We start from the raw sequence: 21,169 nt of genomic DNA, 5'->3' as shown, positions 1-21,169 counted from the left end.
AGCCAATCTGCAATCCATCTGACTGTGTAGGCATCAATGCCACAGTCGCCTAGTTTTTTAATGAGGCTGGGGTGGGAGATGGTGTCAAAGGCCTTGCTGAAGTCCAGAAAGACTACGTCCACAGCAACACCTGCATCCAAGGCTTTTGTGATCTGATCATAAAAGGCAATCAGGTTAGTCTGACATGACCTGCCCATAATGAAACCATGCTGGTTGCCCTTGAGCATCATCCCTGAAGCCAGCCCATCCCAGATGTTCTCCTTGAGGATCTTCTCAAAGAGTTTCCCTAGGATTGAGGTAAGACTGACGGGCCTATAGTTGCCCGGGTCCTCTCTCTTCCCTTTTTTGAAGATGGGGACCAGGTTTGCTGGAGGGACCAGAGACCAATGCAGCTGCTGGAAGAGTTGGAAGGCAGGAAAGCTCAAGTAGACCTTAAGCACTGATGTATATGAATGCTACTCAATCCAGCTGCAGAGCCCTGAGAAACAGATTTCTTGAAATGACCAGCTGATGTCCCTCCTCCAAAAGGCATAAATTCATTATACTTTTCCAGGCATGGAATCTAATTATTGGAGGATCATCTTAAATTTACCCCCCCCGCCTCCCCCAACTACTGCAGGTGGTAGGGGGAAGGAGATGATGAGAGTGGCATGTGGGAGGGCAGACGGTGGGGGGCCATTAGGGGCAGGCAGCAGAGGGAGGGCAGACAGCAGGGGTGCAGGTAATAGGGGGCAGGCAATAAGAGGCAGGCAGCTTCCCCCTACCACCTGCTCCCCCAACTTACCTGCCATTGTGTCTAGCCCCCTGAAGTCTCAGACTGCCTTGATTCCCCCTTACACATGTTTCTAATACTACCTACCTATGTAAACCTCCACTGCAGTTATCATGGGGATGTTATATAAATATGAATCAAATATTTAAATAATTAAAGCCCCATCTCAGACGCTCTTGAATGTCAAAATTCACTACTATTCGAACCATCTGAATTGATTCGGAAAAAAATTCAGCAATTCAGCCATAGACTAAACAAGCAGCTTGTTGGGGTTGGGGGAAGAAAGGATTGGGGCAGGGGGCATGGGGCTAAGGGAGCGGGGTGGGGAGGACACGGTAACGTTCACAGCAGAGGCTATGCCCTGCTGCCACTTTGCCCAGCTGGGGCGTGGGGGGTTGGGGAAAGCAGGCGCAGATTGCTCTGGTAGAAGGGGGCAACCGGCACCAGGGCATAGCCTGCACTCCCAGCACTGCCATGCCTGCATCAGTGCTGGGAGCGTGGACTGTGCTGCCACTGCTGGCCAGTCAGCGCAGACAAGCAAGTGCTGTTACTGTCTGCCAGGTGGCGCAGGATGCAGGCTTGGCAGCACTGGTAGCGGGGGCTATGCCCTGCTACTGCTTGCCCCCTCCCACGCAGGGCAAGCTGCACCTGCATTCCCCACCCTGGCCTGGCTGGGCAAGTGGCAGCAGGGCAGAGCCCCCACTCCAAGCACTGCAACACCCGCATCCCGCACCCCCCTCCCTAAGTAATGCATCCCCTTGCCCTGGCTGGGCAACTTGTCCCTACCCCAGTCCCAATCACTCCCCCCTCCCCAACAGACTTGCCAGCTGCCTGTTTAGTCTGTGGCTGGAAGTCTGAAGCAGTGCCAAATCTTTTGGATCCGATTCAGCTGAATCGAATCAGGATAGTGATTCGAATCTCCGAATCAAATCACTGTCCTCCGAATCGGCTGAATCTGAATCCGAAGCGAATGCCTGCCACTTCGCACAGACCTACTATCTAGTTTTGCTTTATATTATAATAATTCTTTCAGTTTTAATGGTAATCTAACTTAGGTTATTTTTGCGTCTGAGCATTTTTTTTAAAGCATCAAATCAAATGTGGACAATCAATTAGCCATACTTATTCGACTCGTAACACAATCCTCCACAGAATTCTCTAGCCATTCTTAATAGACTAACTACAGAATTTTTAGATACTAGTAAACTGCAGATATTAATTTACTTAAGACATCTTTACTCAGGTACATGAGCAAAAAAGAATGGATGTGTTTCTATTATTTTTTAGTTTCTAAAGGCAAGCTTTCACAAAACCTGTGCAGGCACAGTTGGGGGGTGGGGCAGGCAGCAGGAGACAAGCTTCCTGCCTCACCACATCCACACTACCTGCCCCCTACTGCTCCCTCCACTGCTTGCCCTCTTACTGCTCCCCAGTGCCTGCCCTACCCACCTGCCCTACCATGTGCTCCCCATACTGCCTTCCCCAATGTCTGTTCTCCCACTGCCTGCCCCCTTCTTCACCTCTGCCTCCCTGCCTATAGTAGTGAGGGGGATGAATTTTAGATGATCCTCTAATAATTAATTCCATACATGGAAATCATAATAAATTTATACATTTCTGTATATAGAATCTCATTATTGGGGAGACTGCCTTAAATTCAGGGGTGTCTTGTACGTAGGGAAATACAGTATTTAAAGAAGGAACCCATTTTGTTCCTTGGATTAGTTCTTAATCATTAGAAGCTACCATAGTGAATTGGTGCAGGTGTATAATAGGTACACTACTTGCATAAGAAGTGGCTGCACTTCAGGGAACTGCACACAAGCTAAGTTACATCATATGTACAACAGCCTTGATATCCCAGGATGTTGATATCCCAAGATATTCAAAGCCTAAATTCAAACCTTTTTATTAGTTAAAGCTCAATTCAGTTCCTAGCTGAAAAAATTTCCCATTAATTTTCTGGAAATTATCCACTAGAACAAAAGACTGAAGTGATCCATGGCTTGAAGTAAGTGGTATTTAGATAACAACGCAGAATATAATTAAATAAAGTGTTAGGTACTGAAAATTCTTACATTGTCAAGTGGAATCCTCATTTTCATCACGGCCAAGAGACATCTCTCTCTCACTCATTCCATAAATGTAATCAACAATTAACACATTAATTAATTTATTACTTACTAGGTAATAATCAACTTTTTAAAAGTTGACAAGACATCCTCTTTTCCTCATGACTCCTCCTGTTGCCTTTGTTTTCACATATACTTATCTGAACTAGTAAGGGCTTAAAATATGGTCCAGCACTGTGCACCTAGGTTTAACTACCGTCTATAAAATGTCATCTGTGGTGCCTTCTTTTGAGATCTAGGTTACACTTAATTCAGGGGGTAGCACACTTGGTCACATTACAGTTTGTTTGCATCCACTGACCAGTATATGATCCACTCTGTCCCGCTTCTTTCGTCCAAATTTCATCATTTTCTGCCAATCGGTTTTGTGATTAGGTTCCTTCCTCAAGCAGAATAACTTCAGCACTTCAGCTGCAATGAAACTCTACATGACAGAAAATAAATCGATATCATTATATTTAGGGAAAAGGTGAATCCCGTTCAAAGCACCTGCTCTACAAATCAGATCATAGTATAGAGGGTATGTTTCAGTTCAAGTTTCTTCAAGATGTTACATATTTAAAGGAGTTTATGACAGAATTGCCCATTATTAACATGGTCTTAAAAGCAATATTATGAAAAAGTACAATTTATTTAATACAGGAGAGGGGACAGAAGTCATCACTTAAATTGCTCCAATGCTCTTATATTTAGAATTGAAAGTTGTGCTTTTAATACAGTCAGTTAGAAATTAAATCTCAGTTCATGGAGGAAAATGTGTGTTGGAGACTGAGGCCCTCTTCTCCTTCTCCATTTTTTAAAATCTTCTTGACTTTATCCTTCTCTTCTTATTAATAGGAATTTGAGGACAGCTATAGTTTGGAATATTGGATTGTATTCCTGACACTGCCATAGATCCAATGCATTATCAAGGACAAGTTCCTTAAAATTCAGTTTTATTTGAAAATGACTAGAAAAAATGCACCGTAGGAATTCCTTGTTTGTTTCCTGATGATTTCAATATGAAACCACTTTGTTGACAAGCAGCTTTTCTTCTTTCAGCCCTGCAAATTCCAAAGAGGCTTAGTGTCAAGCTGAACAACCCCAACTTGCCTTCTTGGGCATCATCATCAGTAACACAAATTCGGCAAGTGAAACAAGGCCCTCAGTCATCCTAGTGCAACCTTTTCAGATTTAAATCATGCCGTCAGATGCATATGAATATTTCTATTAAGGGTAATGGGGTTGGCACAGATATGACTGAAATTTAGCATTCAGTTAACCATGCATAAACACATATAAAGTCTGGCTTGCTTAGGCTCAATCCTGCAATTGCCCTTACACCTGCACAGAGTCCTACTGAAGTCAGCACAGGTACGCAATCTGTCCACAAAGATTAAGGTTGGTTAGATCTGCAATATAAACCTATGCCCTTAAATCACCAAAACTGGCACATAACCCTGGAACAGAGGGGACCAAAACTGCTAGTAAAAAAAAATACCATTTTTCTAAGGGTGCACCGATAAAGATTTTTTTGTCTGACACCGGATTATTAACCAGCCACATCAGCCGATACTGATATGCATCTCGGCAGTTTGGAAATCAATGTCTGGCCGGTACGTCTGTAGGGGAAAAGGGGCATGGGGGAGGGAAGTTGCGTGGGGGGTGGGGCAGATTGAGGTCCCCACAGTGAGGGAGGAAGGGGGCTGGGGCAAATGCAGGCACTGCCCAGCCAGGATGGGGTGCAGGACAGAGACATGGGAAACTTGTCTTGGGGACATTGGGGCGGTGGGGAGAAGTGGGGTGTGGCTTCTTGCTGCTGCGTGCACTCCAGGGGAAGCATGGGGGGCATGTGGCCCCCAGATTTGTTTGTGGGGTAAGGGTGGGCTGCCTGCTGCAAGCCTGGGGCCAGGTGAAATCTGGGGGCACATGCCCCCCATGCCTCCCCCACAATGCGTGCAGCAGTGGGGAGCTGTCCCCCCTCCCCACACATGGACAAGCCACCCACAGCCCTGTCCCGTGCCCTGTCCCAGCTGGGCAGTGCCTGCTTCTTCCCCAGCTCCATTCTCTCCCTCACCATGGGGGCCTTGATCTGCCCGCCGCAACACCCCTTCCCCTCCCAGACTTACTGGCTGGACACTGCTCACCAAGCTGCCCACCTGCATTCCTAGCCATGTGCATGGTGTCTGCGTGCATGCGCACCGCATTTAATTGGTGACATTGTTGGCTACGCTGGCCAAAAAAAAGCCGATTGCCGACAATGTCAATTTTCCTTTTATTGCTGCTGATCCAATATGGACTGATCTATCAGTGCACCTCTACATTTTTCCACAATCCTTTAATCAGCTAGGACCCCACTTGAGATCTCTTTGTGAATCACTAGCTACACCTATTAAAGCCCAGGGTAATGCTTATCCACTCTTACAGAGTATTTTGTGCTCTATAAAGAGAAAAAATGACACACAAGCACAAGGTATTATAGTATGTAAGAGCAATTGTATTTTAACAACCTTTTTCTTACCTTGATCTCATCAAGGTCATTAGGATCTTTTACCCGCCGGAAGTATGCAGAAGTGATCCTGTATGGTTTCATCCAAATGGGCTGATTGAGATTAGGATCCTCAGCAAAGATTTCCCCAAAAATTTCTCTTGTTAAATCAAATACTGCCTGGACAAATAAAAAGTAAACATTTAAAAACCATTAGCTGCTAAAGGCAAATTAGGCATGGGATGAGATCAAAGTTCCACAGGGTTGTACCTTTTTATAGACCTGTTTGCTAATGGTCTCCATGTCTTGCTCCTGGATGGTATTCCCAAGGTCTATAGGAAGGCTGATACTCTGAAGATCGTGACCCAGCTCTTTCAACTTCCACAGCTCCTCGGCTGCTTCATGTACCATGCCTTCCACTTCCACTGCAGTATGAGGGACAGCCAAAGGTTCCTCACATGGCTTTGCTGGCACTTTTTGTGGCTCCGTCTTGGGCAGCACTGCTGGTTCTTCAGCTTGCTTCTGCTGAACCTTGTGGGAGCTTAAACCAAAGTCTTCATCAAACCAGTCTTGATCATCTCCTAAAGCACTCAAGAACTCTCGGCTGAGTTCCAGTTCTGCTAACCTCTTGGCAAGCTCTTTCTGCCCACTGGCACCAAACACTGGGCTTTCCTGTGATAAAAACCAAATTAAAGTTGCTAGCAAAAGCAGTATCATAAACTACTGTCTGCTCTGAATTCAAATCCAGATCAATATTTAAATATACTTCTAATATAACTGGCAGCGTATATGAATTTATTCAAAACTAAAAAACAATAGGATAATATTCATTCTATTTATATACCTGTGCTTTTACCATTCTTTCTTCAATGCTTCTGAGAAGTTACTGAAGACTTTAGACTAGACAGAAGTATTTTTAAAAATAAATGATCCATTCCTGATGTTCACTCTGCTCTGAAATCAAACAGTTTAAGATGGGGTGGGTGGCTCAACAGTTTGGTAATGGGGTATGGAATTTTTCACTTGACTTATAATCAGTATGCATATAACCAAAATCAACAGCTGAAAAGCCATTACTATCTGATGGCGGTTTTGGTGGCCTATGGGAGGTGACCTGGTGCTTCACATGACAGCAAGAGACCACCACTAAAGTGATCAGGTTTCCTTGGCACTTCAACAGAAAAACCGAGTCTTACACTCTTACCCTTCAGGTGGCTATGAAAAAACCTGAACTTCTGTTCAGGCCATAGCTATCCACTGGATACAAAACATCACTTATTGTTGAGCTGTTACTCAGCATCTCAACACGTTCATTAATGCACTTTTGCCAATGCACATTAAATTTAGTACCTCTAACATGAGAGACTAAATAAATGCACATTAGGCTGTCCTAATGTGCAGTAGCAAAAATGCGCTTTTTTAGTGATGCATAATGTGCAGTAGCGTATTTTTACTGCATATTAATGTATTAGCATAATTTTTGACATGGAGCTTTAATGTGCAGTAACATAGGCTACTGTGCATTAAAACACACCTGTAGATATGCCCAGCATGTACTAGAAGGTTGGACATGCATCACAAGTCCTCTGCTAATACTGTAGGAAGGAGTGGCATAGAAGGGGGAGTGAAGGGAGAAGTCCTACACAAAAATGTTGACACACTGTTCTTCAAACTCAACAAATCAAATAAACAAACTATTACTCCCTCAAATCAATGCAAGATGTATACTCACTGGTCTGGGACACATATCCGGAGAAGAAACTTCCTCTCTCTCATCTTCCAATTTAGAATTTAAGAAAAAGTCGTGCAAGCAACTCTCTCCTTGTTCCTCCACATGTTGGGTTGGTGTTCTGGGTGACAGTTCCTCTTGGCCATCACAAAGCTCTTGATTGCTAAGTTGAATTTTCTCATTTCTGACCCTCTTGATTTGTTGAAATTGTTTAACAGCATCTTTAAGAAAGTCCTTAAGGAGAACATCAGTCAGCAAGCTGACCTTTTCTAATTGATCTTCTGACTTTTCTTCTTCCTGAAGTGGCAATTTAAGCTGTGCTTCTAACTGGCTCTTTTCTTTTGTCAATAAGTCCATAAGTGGAGTTGCAAGTTTCTCCAAAACTCCAGAAGAGAGATGATTTAACTTTTCAATACACTCCTCCCCTAAGATCTGTTGCTTTTCCAGTTTTTCTGACAACAGATTATCTGATGTGTCTTCTAAGAGAACAGCAGAAATCTTTTCTATGGTGCCAGGAACAATGTCATCTTTTATAGAGTATTTGAGACAGTCTATCACAGACTGCTCTTGGGCAAGTGATTCAACAGCTGCAGAAATCTCCTTCACATGTTTTGCTTCAGGACTGGAATCATCATTATCTCTTTCTCCAGCTGGCCCTTCTTGAGCAGATATGCCTGCTGGGGCTTTATCTTGAGAATACTTTTCTGTTGCATCGCTTTTCTGGTCTTCATACTTGCCAGGTTTGGAACTTCTTTTGTTTTTTGGCTCTGTTTTGTGGTGCCGATCCAATTTATCATCAAAAAATGAGTCTTCATCTTCATTTGTATCTACATAGGTATCAAAACTTTCTGAAATATGAGATATCTTATGAGGAGGGGCAAAAATACCATGCTTTTCCTTGCAATCAAAATATTTAATACCATCATAAGTTCCATTGTTATTTCCTTCAGGCTTATCCAGTTCCACACCAGCCCAGACACCTTTAGCAAACCTGGTCAGACCTTTGAATTTCAGTGTGCCAGGCTGGACACTACTCACAAGTACCCTGTCTCCAATATGGAAATTTAGGAGGCCATCTGCTTCTTCCACAATGGAAACCGAGGCCCAAAGTGATGAATCAGTGGGACCTGGTTCTCTCACTATGTCACTGCGCTCTTTATCTTTTATGAGCTCTGTTGGTGACTTAAGTTCTAATAATCTCTCTGAATGTATGCTGTCTGAGACAGAAAGAGACTTGTCACTGAGATATTCACTAATTTCATCATCACTTTCAAGACTGGTAGATCCACTCCTGGAAGATTTTGCATGAAGTGATTTCAATCTAAGTGACTGAGAGTCTTTTCTGGGGGATAGCATAGAGATCTCAAAGTCATCTTTGTAACACTCAGCAGAGGCATCTTCAACTGATTTCTCTTTTCTGTGGGAGACTCCCTCAAAATCTTCAGAGTAGGACAACCCTTTCTGACCAAATACTTGTTCTGTAATGTCTTTTTCTTCTATTAGTTTGCGCAGCTTGTAAGAAGACTTTCCTGTATCAGTACTTCGATCACTCACAACTTCATCTTTGTTCATCTGTTTCTGTTCTGAGACTTCTTCTCTACTTTGAATATTTTCAAAAGCAAAGCCAAATAGTTCTTTCTGAGATAGCTCAATCTCAGTGAAGGGGTCTTTTTTTGGAAAGACTTCTAGTGAATTCTCCTGTTCTCTCTCTAGTGTTAAGATGGCACCAGAGCATTCTGAATGTTTAATATTAGCACCTTCAACTTCAAATTCTTCTGGTTTTCTGTACTCCATCTCTTCTGGTAACTCAGATTTGTGACTTGACACAATGTCATTAACAGATGCATCTTCTGACCTGCTCCGTAACACCTGAGATTGTCTACAATACTCTCCTAAGTCTTTGAAAAAAGATGAGGAGGGCACACTATCCAAAGAATCACCAGATTCTGCTCTGGATCTCCTTGGTGACTTTAAGACTGGAGACAGGGTTTGGGAAGGCTCTTCTGTATGAATTTCTGTTTCAATTAATCTCTTGCTGTGCATGGACACAGACTGCTCAGTACTTGATGGTACAGCATCTTGAAAAAAAAAATCATTGCAGCATTAACATGTTCAAGCATGATCTTTTACTACCTTCCATCTCTGTCAAAGTAAGTTAAGTCTAACAATGCCTGTGTTGTCGGAATACTGTAACCATTAAAATAGACTTTTAGTCCAAAAATTCCATGCTAAAGAATATTAACAATACATCTGAATATTTTAGAGGTTAGTGGACCATTTTGTAAATATTAGTATCATCCCCCTCAGTTCTAGATCCTTACGTCCTCCAATCAAACCTTTTCCCTTGCATAAGTTTAATATCATAGGATGTGAATGTGGTATGCAAAGCAAAGCTTAGCTTTTTATCTGGAGATCAAAATGGCAAATAAAGTTATAGCTGTATGCAGATCTTTAAAGATTAATGGTAAAAAAAAACTGAACATACATTAAGAAAAGATTTTAAATATTTTCAGACCTTACATTGTTTCTGGTTTCTTTAAGGATCAAATCTGCTTAGTTAAAGACACTTTTGTAAAATACATCACTTTTCTTTAATAACATTTTAAATTTTTTTTATTATAATCAAGTCCTTTAAAAGAAGGGATCCAAGTGCAACGTTTTCTAATTCAGGGAAGGACTATCCTAAAGGTAAAGCTTTGTTCTTGAAACCATTAAAGTAAAAATGGATGTAAATGTAAAAAAAATAAAAACAAACTTGAAATATGATCCATGCTCATTTGAGCTATCCATACTCTCTATTAATCTCCTCTACTCTGATACGGACAACAATGACTTAATGATAAACAGGTTTTTCAAAACACAGGGCCTTGTTGCATAGTAATCCTTAATAGCTGGAATTCTTAACCTCCCTGGAGGGTCCACGCTAACACCTTAAAGTGACTTAAAGCACTCATGTGGCTCAAAGTTATGCCACTCCAAGACAGGATTCTCTCTTGATCCACACAACCCAGCTCCTGTTCCATTAAGGTGTGGCCACTCACAGATGTGCTGTTCAAGTTGAAGATGCGACTGCTCCAAACTCCAAGCTAGCACTAAGCCAATCAATATTTGTGCAACTCACAGCATGGAGTGTAACAAGGCCCCAGTAAATAACAGAATTCTGCAAGATTAATAATAAAGACTCCTCCATCTACAGTATTTACACTTTTCCATTTACATACCAACATGTTCTGCAATGGATTCCAAAGATGCTTTGGATCGCTCTGATTCAGTCAATGATTTCCAATTCTTTGTCGTCTCAGGCCTAGGGTCAAAAAGTCAATACAGTGAACCACAGCTTTTTTCAAAATGTTAGAATAGCTATTCAAAATGTTAGTATTGGTTACAGAATCACATGCCCCACACCAATGTGTATTAATTATGAATTGAACATAGGAAGCAATTTAAAAAGTGAGGGGGAAGTTGGAATAGGTGCTGGAGAGGGTCTTTCTGTAGTGTTAATCATAAAAAATACTGCCCTCTACAATTAAAGCATAACCCTCCTATATGAGTATGCTACAAATCCCATCACATGCCACGACAGGGACCTACCGAATTCACGGAGGAAGTAGACCTCCTTTCATTTTGCAGGTCCCCCACCACTATCTCCCGCCCTGCCAATTAGTGGAAGGGTCCTGCCTGCAGCTCACTCCTGACCAGCGGGGAGGCAAAAACTGCAGTTTTAAATGTAGCATCATTTTTGCCTTCTGCCAATGATTGGCTGAGGGGCCCCAGATAGCTCTGCTGTTTGCTGCTGGCTTGCAGGGAGGCAAAAATGGTGCCACATTTAAAACCACAGTTTTAGTGTCCCTGTGGATCAGAAAGGAGCAGCAGGGTCCTCCGCTACTCAGCAATGAGGTGGGGGAGAGAAACAAGGGGTGAGGTGCACACAGGGGAGCATGCAAAATTAAAGTAGTCATCATGCACTCTGCTTCAGCCATAAATTTGGTAGGTTACTACCTACAGTGCTGGTGGAACAGAGAGAAACACAAGGAGAGATGCCAAGAGGTGTAGTGGATTATACTGCACTGTTTCACCTCAAGACAGCCTTCTTCTTTTTTTTTTTTTTTAAGGGTTCCACAAAATCAGATTCTTCATGTTTCTTCCACACAATTTTCCCTATCCTAGCACACTGCATTTTTGAGATACCCTCATAATCTCCCCTCCTCCACTAAGAAAATGGTATAAAATGTTCACACACAAAAGGGTTTTTTTGTCAGCTTCATAAGCCTTAAAAAGTTCCCCGAGTACAGTAAAAAAGATCTATTCTCCTAATGCATATAGATATTAGAAATACATCAATATCTGCTGATCAACAGACAGAAAACACAAATTGTTCTTTTCTTCCATACTTGTGCAGGAATATCTTTAGACAAATGCTTTCTTTGTTGCAAACTTGATATATTTTTGAAATAACAACTATAGTTAAAATAGAAAAATGTCTTCAAGGCACTATTAAATTACAAAGAGTTCCAAGTTACCTATGGAGTGGAGATGGCTTGATTTTAGGTTTTTCAGAAACTGAAGATGGAGTTTTAATCTGAGGTTTAGCTGTGGGTGACATGTCCAAGTCTTGGCTCAGCTCTGCTTCAGTCTTCTTGATGAACTCATCGTAAGACTGAATATGAAAAAAGTAAGATTAATAAACCACATCTACTAGAAAGAGTTAATCCACCAAACAGAAGCTATCAGATGTATATGCTGAACTGAAAGCTTGCAAAGAACAATTTTTCCAACTAGTTAGTCGATCTAATAAAAGATATCACATATTTTACCCAAAGAATCTTGTCTGCCTATATTGAACAAGTAGCTTATCTACATAGGTAACAATTCTTATTGTGAATGCTGGAGCATTTACTCTTAAAGCCAAACTCAAATACTGTTTTTCTAGCCTTACTGTATATATTACTTTCATTAAAATTAAATTGTACAACTGGTAGTACAGAAGTTTAATTAATGGGTTGCCCCTTAACTTCAAGAGCACTGTCCGTTCTATTGTTATTATTATATGGACTATGGCTGCATTATTGAAAATAATTAAATCCCTTGTGGGCCCTGCCTCCACAAGATTCATAAGAGGGGGATGAGTAGAAGCATTCTACTTGAATAGTATAAGAGAAATGATTTCTCTAGCAACTACTTACAATATATTGATTTATACAGTGCTAACAGTGTTACTTGTTACAAAGCCCTTCTTCCAGTGGTTCCTAACCTCTAGTTGTTTGATCAAACTGGCCTCCTGGGCTTTCAGTCTTTCCTTCTGTCTCTTCTTCTGTTGCTTTTTCAGTTGGTAGACAACAGACTTCCTCTTTCGTAGCTCTTCTTTTAGGGCCCTGATCCGGCCTTCAATGTCACTCTGGTCAGATGTAGTTTCTGAAAAAAGGTTAGTTTAAACTTAACTTTCAAATAACAATGTAAATAACACAGCAACACTATCCAAAAAATACAAATAAACAGTCAAAGGACTCAAATCATTTTACATGTAAAAAAGTAGTAAAATAAATTAATTTTAAAAAGTTCATTTCATTAAAATAAACACTGTTTAGTTCCATATACATATGGAAGTAAACAAGTGTCACATCACACTTTATTCAATTTGGAAAAGGCAGAGTTATGGCTTTTAGTCATATTGTAGATCCTTTGAATGTCAGAATCACTAAAAATTGTAATTCACATGCTAGAATGTGGCACTGAAGAAACGGCTGAATATCCAAAATGGGCAGGATTCCTGATGCATTTAAAGATGAAAATACACAAGACACGCAACAAAGATGTTTGTTATGGGTATGCTCTGTGTAGAGGTAACACTTAAGATAGCCAATACATACTAGAGCGGGGGTGGGCAAAATGCGGCCTGGATGCTGGATGCAGCCCGCTGGGCCATTCTATCCAGCCCACGGGGCCCCTAAAAAATTTAGAAAATTAACGTTCGTCTGCCCTGGACTGCCTGTCATGCGGCCCTCCACGGCTTGCCAAAACTCAGTAAGTGGCCCTCTGCCCAAAATAATTTCCTGTCCCTGTACTAGAGGGTTTGTTTTGTTTTAATTTTCAGAAGGTAAGTTTAACATGCATTATATATATCATTGTCCTCATGCCACACCATTAAGCTGAGAATCACAATGCATTCTTATACCCTTTGGCAGATGAAACACACTTGAAGATAAAGATAATTAAATAAACTGTGCCCCCCCCCCCCAAAAAACAAAAAAGCAAACCACACAGGATATAAATTACAGAATTAAAAATCAAATGTCAAGCCTTTTAACTCCCAGTTATTTCTAGCCAATATGGCATATGGGAGAGAGGGGAGGGGAGCGGTGCATGTTGTTGTGAATGAGGCCAGTATTCAATTCACAAAATTAAACAACAACAACATAGCTCTACTCTCTGTTTAATTAGGCAGGATGCATTGTAAACAGCTTCTAACACTAGCCATATCAAGCTGTGCTTCTCTGAACAAATTTACATCATGAATGTGTCATGAATTTTTCTGGACAAGATCTAAAGAGAAAAGTTGTCCCGAAAACTTCTTGTCTTTTTTTTTTTTTTTAAGGAACTTACACATTAAACAGGACCCCTCCCACCTCCCCCGCAAAAACAACACCCTATGCTAAAAGAACACAAGGTCTCATAATCAAACACTTAATTGCTAGAGAATACCAGAATAAAGGTCGTCTCTACAATCTCTTTGCCCCATCTTGTGTCTGCATTATGCTACACCTTTAATGACATATGATTGTTTTTTGGATTCACCATACACTGTTTTATTTTATTCTGATTGCTGCACACTCTTCAAACCTGATCTGAAGACAGAATTATTAAATTTACTACTGTGCTTTTCTCTGACCCTTATTATTATAGTTGCTGTGTGCTTCACTAATATTAAACAGATTTACGTTCACAGTACCCTTGTGAAATGAAGAGGTATCATTATCCCTGCTTTAGTGATGAGCAGGGATCTGAATTTTCTGTTCAATGCAGAAAAACAGATAAAAAACACACATTTTTCTCAGTTAACACAGAAAAATGTGGGTTTCTCTTTTAAAGAAGAAAAATGTGGGAAACCACAAGTTTCCCTTTGCAAGTTGGCTGGTTATCTGATTTGAGAAACATAGGATCTGATTTTTCAGAATATGTAGCTTTAAAAAGTAACACAGTCAAAATACAACTTCTGTTGACTTCAGATACAGCTGTGAGTGCTCAGTGCTTCTGCAAGGTAGATCCTGGGGTGTCAAACTGGGCTTTCACACTGCTATCAGATTTCACAGATATTTGATGACAACAGAGTAAATCTCAGGAATACCGAGTTCCTTTCTAATATTTGAAGGAGAAGTTAAAATACTGGGTACAGATCCTTCTGCTCAGTCATTTCCAGCCTGTCTTTGTCCCAGTCTTGTCTCGTCATTTTTGTAATCCCTTTCACCTCACTAAATCAGTCCCAGTTTCCAATCCTCAGATTATTCTAGTCCACGTGCCCTAGTTAAACCAATCCTGTTCTTCTCTCACAATCTTCCCTACTAGCAATGTTGTCACCAGCTATAGCTTTTTCTGCAATGGACTCCCCACCTCAGTCTTCTGTTTCTACTTTATCCCAGACTGAGTCCCAATTTCCCTCCTGTCAAACCTCTGGTCCCCTCCCAGTTGAGACTTCCTTGTCCCACCTTACTGCTAACACATCCACCCCCATGTCTGCTTCTTGTCTTGTACATTTGAATCAAGCAGCAAGGTTCCTTCTCCCAGATGGTTCTGGTGCTACGTAGTGTTTGTCTGCATCCTAGAATAGAAAATACAGGGGAAATCCTTCTTGCCCCAAGGCTGGAATGTGCTTAGTGGGTACTGAATCAAAAACTCTGAAGTCTCTACATGCTTATTAAAAACTGGACATTTTCAATAGCTTTAACATTGGTTAAACTTGAGCACTTTTCATTATGGCATGCCACCTTCCTGTGGAATTTCAAAATTCTTGCTCCAAAGAGTGGGGACGCTACAGCTTCTTAAAAAAAGAAAAGCGGTGAGGTGGGGGGCCAAGAATTCAATATTTTTTTTTTTTTAAACATATTGTTCTCCAGTCTTGTGCTCAGGAATGATGGAACTCTTAACTGAAATTTTCTGAGAAAATTCAGCCTAAAGACAATGCCCTAAATTCATCCTAAAGAAAACAAAACAAGAAAAAAAGAAAAGAATTCAGAATTGATGAAAGTTGCCAAATGGTGCAACTCAGAGAATGAAGTCCTCAAACTACACAACAGATAAACCCAAGGCAGAGGTAACTACATAGCCTTTCCTATAGCAAAAGCAGCATTAAACAATAAAACATCTCTAGATGGAAATAATTAAGAACAAAAGATCATGAACACAAAAACCCCTAGTAAGGCCTACTTTTTAAAAAAGCAAAATGAAGGAAACAATAAGCTTAAGTTCTCATAGCACAGAGAACATGTGTAAACTAAAACTAACCTTCTAAGAACTGATTCTAGGGCTCTATGTTGCTTCCAGAAAAAATAATGACATCTGTGCTTAGAAAACATTAAGCTTTATAAACTTTACTGATCAATTGCATGGAGGTAGGAGGACTTGCATGAAAGTCTTGGCAACCTTAACAACTGGATTTATGAGTCAATTTATTGGCTTAAACAGTGTTGAAAAATATATGAAAGCACAAGAAAATGCATTCTCAGTATCTACAATCTTACCTGACTGTGTCATGGATAAAGACTCATCAGACCAACTGTGGGACACCTGATGGGATTTCAAAGGTAAATGCAGCTGCCCTCCAGTTCTATGGCTTCCTTTGCTGGAATCCTGTTTTGACAGAGTTGTACTACTTTTGGAAGGAGACTAATCAAAGAAGAAAGAAAAAACAAGTACCTGCTTGTAAAGCTCAATTTAAAAGTATGAGATCATTGTCATTACTAGCTTATTACAAAGATGGAAGTATTCTCTAGTCATAAACCTTTAGCAACACTAAGGAGTTAATTCCGTTTTATTATGCATCAAACTACAAGCATCAAAAGGAGCAATAGTGATCATTTGCCTTTAATGTAGACCCCAGTAATCCTACCTTTTATGGATTACCCTTCTGTTATACAAGTACATTTACGCATTTTTGATTAACAAGTTCAATTTTTTTTTTTTTTTTAAACAACTGAGGTAACCGTAACTTGTATGAAATGCATGCAAAACTGCAGATGTGTAACAGGGCAGATCTGCACCATGAGCAGCAATAGCACATGAGGAAGCAATGATCATCAGACTGCCAGTGGCAGTAGTATGGCCAATCATCAACTGCAGTGGCTGTTTTGTCTGCAGTCCCTCCACCAGCCCTGCTGAAGTTGGCACCCGGGGCTCCTGCTCTTGTCTTCCCACCTTCCCCCTGTTCCCCACCCTCCCCCCAGTTAAGCTACTGAAGTTTAAAAATGCTTAATTGACCCCCATTCCCAAACAGATTATTCTCCAGTGACTTTTAAGGAATTCTGACACTAGTATTTTTATAGATAGTTGGATTTTTTTTAAAGAAACAACAAAATAATTAAACTTCCAAGTAGCCAAAGGTTAATTTTCTACATGTTTCCTGATGTTTGTTTTCCAGTACTAGAATATAGAAGTAAAAAGCATAAAAAGGTCACTCACAAGCTTGGCAGGTGAGGTAGCAGACTTGAGGTCCTGCGAAGAAACTATTTCTTCAGTAAGTGTACTGTGATCAGGGCTTGCAGGCTGTTCATGCCCCATAATCTCTGATGGGATAGACTCAGCAGCTGGACTCCCTAGTTCTTCAGGAACAGAGCTTTCACTGTTTAGATGAGAACAGGAAAGCACTGGAGACTCTTCTTCACTGGCTGTTTCTGAAAAGAGATTACAGGAGGGAAGAGAGAGCATATGGTAAGAGTCAGCCATGCAAGTACATGCCCTGAACATTATTTTGATTTATGCATTTGATGAAACAAAACATAAAAAACAATACATGTCACAAACAGCATTTAAGTACCAGATTACACAATGTTGTTTAACTTGTATGGCTTGGATTGCTCAACAAGGCATACATTTTTAGCAGAGAATTGCAACTAAAGTCTGTCAGATTTTAAGTGTGACAGCTGAATGCCAATAACAATAGCGTTTCAGCATATTCTAAATTAACTTTTGCCAAATTAAATGATTCTAAATGAACAGCTCTCAGCGTTCAGAAATGACAGCCTTCTCTACTCAGTTAAGGCCTCCACCAGCCACTGTGTTGCTGAAGTCAACTGTTGTGGAATAATGCTGAAGTATAAAATCAATCAATGGGAATAATAATAGTTGTGGATGAACCCAAGAGGGAGAAGAGTTTAAAATGTTATGATTTAATTCACTGCTGCCAGGTGAAATAATCCTAAGGTGAGGACTTGGTTTTAACATTCCTGTTTTCATTTTACTTCTACAAGTTCTATACAATGTTATGGGGGGTGAGGACCCCACACACCTTGGAAGACAACTTCATGTTGGAGACTGGGGAAGCCCCCCACCTCCCCAAATTTCCAAGCAAATTGTGCACGTACATTTATTAGTAGATTCATGGAGGAACTGATTTCTAGCCTTTTTTATACTACAAATATATTTACTTTTCCTTTTCAACACTCTGGGGTTTGAGCCTATTAAAACTATACAACTGGGCATTCAACTTTACGCATTTTACAGCCATGTGGAGTCAAAATGGCTGTTAGTAGTGATATGAGACATGCATTAGAACAACAGAGGCAGCTGAACACAAGTATCAGGTATACATCAGGATGTAGATAAAGGAAAGCCCAGAGTCAAGGATGTGACTAGGAGGAAGCAACTGGAGGCAAACAGTTTTGAAGAGAGGACAAGATGGTGCTTGTGGGAGATCCTCTTGCCCAAAAACAATTAAAAAGGCAAGTCTGTTGAAGACATGCCTGGGTAAGTGGCAAGCATTAATGATGTGATCACTTAAAGGTGAAAGCATGAAGGGGGAAAAGACAGTAAAAAGCAGAAGAGCACACAAGACTATATGGAAGTGTATAGAGGGTGAATCACTGCCAAACAGAGAGAACACACAATTACTAGTTCACTGATTATGCTGCCCAGGGGTCAAGTGTCAACAAGACAGCCTGTGGGCTGGTGTCCTATCATCTGGCCTGTGGTGCTGTCTCTGAGTCTCAGGCTGGCCCTGCATGCTACAATAATAGCAAGCAGAGCCAGTTTGGCCCTGTGTGTTGGATCCTGCGTCAGTCCAGATTAGCCCACAGACAGGCCCTGTGTGCCAAATTCATCATGTAGGGCCAGTCTAGGGCCAGCATACACAATGCAAACAGCACACCTGGTTGATTTGGGGTGCATGCTGTCTCCAGCATCAAGGGTTGGTCTATGGGCCTGATCAGACTCACAGATTGGCTCTGCATCGGTTTGTAAGACTGGCCCAGTTTGATACCCCTGTTTTATGTTATGTCAGTTTACCAATTTCATGAGCTCCAAGAAGCTGCGGACACTATTTAAACTAATTCTTTATTTGAACATTCCTTGGTATTACCTTTGGGTTCAGTCCTCTGGTCGCCCTGTTCCTTCTTTGCTGTTTTTGTTTTGAGTAGCTGTTTGTCCCAGGCAGCTAAAGCTTGTTTCTCTATCCGGCGTATCTCCACTTCCTCTGCATCTAAACGGCGCTTCCACTCCAGTAATTCTTCAGCATGCTGTCGCCGCTGCATCAGTTTTTGTTCTCGCTTAGTCAAGAACCTAATAAATATACAAGGCAATGAAAAGAAATTCACCATATCCAAAAACCCAATCATGAGGTGCTTTGTCATTATGATGTACAAATATTCACAACCAAAAGGTAATCAGCTAGGACAGTATCAATGCTATGTAAGACTCCCTATATTTCTAATATACAACTAGGAAAAAACCCTAAATAAAATGGAAGCTAGTACTTTCTTGATAATATTCTATAATACTTATGATTACTCACTGACAACCTACAAAGAACAAACACAGAGAAAATGTTGAAGTACTCTGTCAATTGTAACAAATATTAGCCTCTTCTATTTCACATCTTTAAGCATTACTGTAAAAATAAGTGGGCAAGTCTTTAAAACAAAAGTATGCTATCATATTGGTAATGCATAGAGAGGCCTACCTCTGATTTTTAATGCTGTTTCCTCCAAAGAGGTTTTAAATTTAACTTTTCACAAAGTCCACTGAATCAGAGTCATAATACAATTCTGCTCAAAGTTAAATGAGGGGCCCAATCTATTAAAGAGTGTGATAAATAGGTGAGAACAATCAGGACTCATGGTAGAGGGTGAGTAAACTAGAAGAAGCTTATAATATCCAAGTTTTGAGGAGGCTCAATAATAAATTGATGGTTAGAAGTAATCTAGCAATAACCAAATTGAAATAATGTTTGTAGCAGTCCCCATCTTGACAGAAAAAAGTGCCTTTGGCATTAAGTTGGAACCCTCAAGAAAGTAGCGATCACTGGGAAAGCAAGCATTCCTGTTACAAAATACAAACATTTTCCTTACTAGCCTCAATGTCAAAGAAGAGACTGTACCTTCATATACTACAGCGTTCTTTCCAACTACATGAACAACCATAAGGAAAGTGAGCATGGTTCTATATTGGCAATTCACTTGAACAGCAGCTAAAGTAAGTGACTTCTTCATTTGAGCACTGCCTGCTCAGATCCCTTCCCTTGAGAGATTGTGTAACATTATACTTCTCAAAAAAGAATATGAACAGGTGAATAAAGGGTGTGTGACTGCCCTCTCCACCCCAACTAGTTAGACTATCTGGCTGGTAATTTAAGACTATAAAGCTTAACAAAAGTAAGAATCAAACTGCAGGTAGCATCCTCATTTTTTCTGGTGACAACTTTTCCAAGCAAACCGTAAAACCCAGAAATGCTGGAAAACACCCAGAATGCATCTGACATAAGTAGTCATAGGATTTGTATATACATTCTGGTCCCCGTCTTTAAATAAACTGAGCATAGCATACCCCAAGTTTATTTTCAAATACCACAACACATCTGGGAGATGGAATTTTAATACTCTAAATAAGTAAGGACCTGCTTAATATTCACATTGTACAAAACATAGGCTTCCACTAAATGTGAGGCTTACAGAAAAGCTTGCATCAATTAATTTATCTTCTAAAATAAAGTTTTGGATATATAAACAAAAAAAATTGTGGAACAAATCATATCAGCAGATAGCAAGATCTGAATTTCACTGTTTGCACTGCAAGTCTGGTCACTAATGCTGGATCCAGACATGCAGGCATGCATGGTTTGTGGCCATTCAAACCTCTCTGCAATGCCACAAACAGCACAAGTTGCATAGTAATCAGTGCATGACATTGCTAATTTACAACACCAAGGCAAAATTTGCTACTGGGATTTCCCAGTAGCAAAAATAATCCCGGAAAAAGCAGCGTAACCCATGCCAAAGTGGCAAGTGCTGGGACAAATGCAGAGATGGAGGAGCAGGCTGCCAGTGGCCTGCTCCCCCATCAGAAACAGGCAAGTCGCTAAACATGTGAACCTGGAGATTAGGGTCTCATGGCAATGAATGAAAATTTTCTCCGATTAAAAAGCTACTACTGTTACAAAGGAGATGAATATGTGAATAGCCCAAAGCATGTTATTAACTGACATGCAAAAAGATTCAAGGGTCATTCCCTCACACACAAGGTCTTCCAACTTGGAGCCAATTGCTTAAAGGGCCTACTAAATGAGACAGCCAATTGGTTACCTGTTTCTAAACGATTCTCTGACTAATTTGCCCCTATTCTTGTGGGGCAGAGGTGGGTGACAGCCAGAAGTTCTCAGCAGAAATGAAAGAGTAGGACAGGAGTTATATATACAGAAGAGAGAACTTTATAGGAGTTATATAGTAGTAAACAACTGAAAGATCTCCCTTGAGCAACCAAAACTGATCTAGATAATTCGCCTGTTATTCTGCTCAGTAGCTCCTGAAATGTCTTGTGGAAAAGCAGATATGTAGATGATGAAAGCAGACTCATTTGGTGAAGAGAAGCAG

At 40.7% G+C, this 21,169-nt stretch overlaps 1 protein-coding gene across 1 annotated transcript in view; it reads right to left on the bottom strand.

The window, feature by feature from the left end:
- CEP350 (centrosomal protein 350) overlaps positions 1-21,169 on the bottom strand; it is a 113,744-nt gene that overhangs the window by 11,882 nt on the left and 80,693 nt on the right. The window contains exons 31-40 of the mRNA XM_019530581.1: positions 18,664-18,863; positions 16,770-16,981; positions 15,833-15,977; positions 12,352-12,512; positions 11,621-11,757; positions 10,322-10,404; positions 7,104-9,178; positions 5,642-6,043; positions 5,405-5,551; positions 3,206-3,328 (exon numbers count right to left, since the gene is read on the bottom strand). Of these exons, the coding sequence (XP_019386126.1) occupies positions 3,206-3,328; positions 5,405-5,551; positions 5,642-6,043; positions 7,104-9,178; positions 10,322-10,404; positions 11,621-11,757; positions 12,352-12,512; positions 15,833-15,977; positions 16,770-16,981; positions 18,664-18,863 (3,685 nt within the window). The remainder of the gene's footprint in view (positions 1-3,205; positions 3,329-5,404; positions 5,552-5,641; positions 6,044-7,103; positions 9,179-10,321; positions 10,405-11,620; positions 11,758-12,351; positions 12,513-15,832; positions 15,978-16,769; positions 16,982-18,663; positions 18,864-21,169) is intronic.

The sequence above is a fragment of the Crocodylus porosus genome, unplaced genomic scaffold (assembly GCF_001723895.1).
Source record: "Crocodylus porosus isolate Cpor-Errol unplaced genomic scaffold, CroPor_comp1, whole genome shotgun sequence".
NCBI lineage: Eukaryota > Metazoa > Chordata > Crocodylia > Crocodylidae > Crocodylus > Crocodylus porosus.
The sequence above is the reverse complement of the archived record's forward strand: the minus strand, read 5'-3'. Positions and strand labels throughout refer to the sequence as shown.